Source organism: Triticum dicoccoides, chromosome 4B, assembly GCF_002162155.2.
Source record: "Triticum dicoccoides isolate Atlit2015 ecotype Zavitan chromosome 4B, WEW_v2.0, whole genome shotgun sequence".
NCBI classification, from domain to species: Eukaryota; Viridiplantae; Streptophyta; class Magnoliopsida; order Poales; family Poaceae; genus Triticum; species Triticum dicoccoides.
In genome coordinates this window covers 621975551-621978186 of record NC_041387.1, presented here as the reverse complement: position 1 = coordinate 621978186, position 2636 = coordinate 621975551, and the positions used below count along the sequence as shown (strand labels likewise).

General features: G+C 54.7%; 1 protein-coding gene across 1 annotated transcript; it reads left to right on the top strand.

Annotated features, from left to right (window-relative positions):
* LOC119294053 (RNA exonuclease 4-like) lies at positions 1–1579 on the top strand. The gene is made up of 2 exons (XM_037572329.1): positions 1–26; positions 388–1579. Exons 1-2 carry the CDS (start codon positions 1–3, stop codon positions 1391–1393), a joined length of 1032 nt encoding a protein of 343 aa, XP_037428226.1. The 3' UTR covers positions 1394–1579.
* The last annotated feature ends 1057 nt before the right edge of the window (positions 1580–2636 follow it).

Below are 2636 nucleotides of genomic sequence, written 5' to 3'. Positions count from 1 at the left end.
ATGGATAGCTCTTCAGATGCCCACAGGTGCACTCACTGGCCACTACTCTGTTTTAGTTGTCTTGTTATCACACATTTTGCAGTCGAAGAACTCTGCTATACCTAAGCTGCAGTATGCTCAAAAGTTTTGTGAGATCATGCCACCATAAATTCAGCACATTTTCTTTGTTTCTACATTACGTGACAAGTTGAGATTGATTCTTAAGAATTTTCTAATTAAGCTGCTGCGTAGTGGACTGCATGATATAGAAAATGTAATAGATGATGTCGCTAAGATTGCACTGTGCGTTTTGTTGCCACAATGCATGATCACTCAGGCAGAGACATACACCTATGAGTAGAGTAGTACCAGTGACGATGGATGATTCAATTCGTCGCGTGCATGCAGCCGGAACAAGTGCGCGGCGTGCTACCGCCAGTTCAACAGGATGGAGCACCTGGTGGAGCACATGCGCGCGTCGCACCACTCGCCGCACGAGCCGCGCTGCGGCGTCTGCGGGAAGCACTGCCGCTCCCTCGACGCCCTCCGTGACCACCTCGGCTTCGGCGCCTCCCTGCCCCCGAAGCCCGCCTGCGCCACGGCCTTTGCTGCCAAGGGCTGCCCGCTCTGCCTCGCCGTCTTCCCTAGCTCCAGCTCCCTCCACGCCCACGGCCCAACCTGCCACCACTCCCGCGCTCCGGTTCCCTCGAGGGGGGCTATGCCGAGAATGCCCGTCGGCGGCGTGGTGGCGCTGGGGTGCAAGATGGTGGGCGGCGGGAGCGACGGGACGCTGGACCTGTGCGGGCGCGTCTGCGTCATCGACGAGAATGAGACCATCGTCTTCGAGAACTTTGTGAGGCCGCTCCTCCCGGTGACGCACTACCGGTACGAGACCACGGGGATCCGCCCCGAGTACCTGCGGGACGCGCCGACGGTGAAGATGGTGCAGCGGCAGGTGGAGGGCATCCTCCTCAACGGCGAGCAGCCGTGGAAGGTCCGGTCCTCGCGCGGCGCGGCCAGGATCCTCGTCGGCCACGGCCTGGAGCACGATCTCGACGCGCTGGGCATGGACTACCCGGCGTACCTGAAGCGGGACACGGCGGAATATCCGCCGCTGATGAAGACGAGCGCCAGGCTGATGAGCAACTCGCTTCGGTTCCTCACACAAAGCTGCCTCGGCTACGACATCCAGACGGGCCACCAGCACCCCTACGAGGACTGCGTGGCGGCCATGCGGCTGTACAAGAGAATGCGCGCGATGACGCACGGCCCGCGGAAGAACGGGGGCGAAGGCGATGCGTGCGCGGCGGTGGCATTCCCGGCGCGGAGGCAGCGGGAGCTGGAGCGCATGTCGCCGGAGGAGCTCCTGAGCATGTCCAAGCTCGACTATCACTGCTGGTGCCTCGACGACTAGCCTCGACGACTGCAGCTGCATCTGCATGTCCAACAGTCCAAGCATGAGCCATGGCCCCTGACTGCGAGGCTGCCCTGCCGAATTCGATTCTTCGCGCTTTACTTACTGATCAAAGGGGAATTCGTTAGGAAAAATCGGCAAAACACCTGTAAAACGTCTGTGGATGTGTACGATTATTGCTGCCCTACGACGTGAAGAATAAAAGAAAGGGAGAGAGTAAATGTATGCATGCGAGTAGGATAGAACATTAGCCTTTACACAAAGAAGCACCGACTTAAAAGTAAAACTACAAATAAGACCGAAGAATCCTCTGAGCTTTTAATATAGACAACATAAGGATGTAGTATATTGACATATTCTAGAGTGTAGATTCACTCATTTTGCTCCGTATGTAGTCTATATTGGAACACCACCATAACAGCCACCAAAAGAAAAAATGACGGATCACGTCCACATCTAAGCTCGACGCGTCTACATCGCTGATATGCAACTTTGCGGACCTTCAAGGTGGCTCGCCAAAGGCGGAACAATTATCGTTCGATGGCACCCTCACATGAGTAAGACGTCGGAGGAGGAAACCATACCTGACATCCACGAGCCACTAACTCAGCACACGATCCACATGTTACAGATGCCGCCGGTGCAGACCATAATCTGCATCCGCTCCTGGACTACCTCTCAAGCTCCGCATTGGTGCTGGAGCAGACGCCGTCGCAATGGCGGAGCCCAAGGACATAGGTCCACCTCAAGGATGTCGCCGCCGCCGCCGCACCATCCTTACTTGAACAGTCTGGTTTACAAATCCATCCCCACCATAGCACTGATCACCTCGTCAGGGTAGGATCTGAAGAATCTTTATTGCGCATCGCCGCTGCCGAAACCAAGACGATGAACAACCCAAAACCTAAGCTACTAAAGGCTAAAATGATCCACACACGTGAATCCGGCGACCCCCCTCACCATCGACGACCAATGTGGAGGGGAGCCGCCGGAGGATGGCGTTGGAAGGAAGCGCTCCTAGCGGCGGTGGCGGAAGAAAAAACAGCTTAAATGATCTTTTCCATTCGGAGTTCTCAACTTCAAATTTGTATGAGTATATATGTACATGTTCCAATGAATGCCGTACAATGTGCGTGCCTATGTTCATAGGAGTGAATGTATATGTGTGTATATGTGTATCTGAGTGTTTGTGTCTGCATTGTGTTTCTTAGGAAAAAAGGAATCCTGGTTCATCAATCATCAT

Bases quoted from the DNA above. Each gene is read 5' to 3' on its own strand.
- LOC119294053 (XM_037572329.1), top strand. From the start codon at position 1: ATGGATAGCTCTTCAGATGCCCACAG. The intron at 27-387 runs GTGCACTCACTG...GCGTGCATGCAG, and splicing joins AGCTCTTCAGATGCCCACAG to CCGGAACAAGTGCGCGGCGT.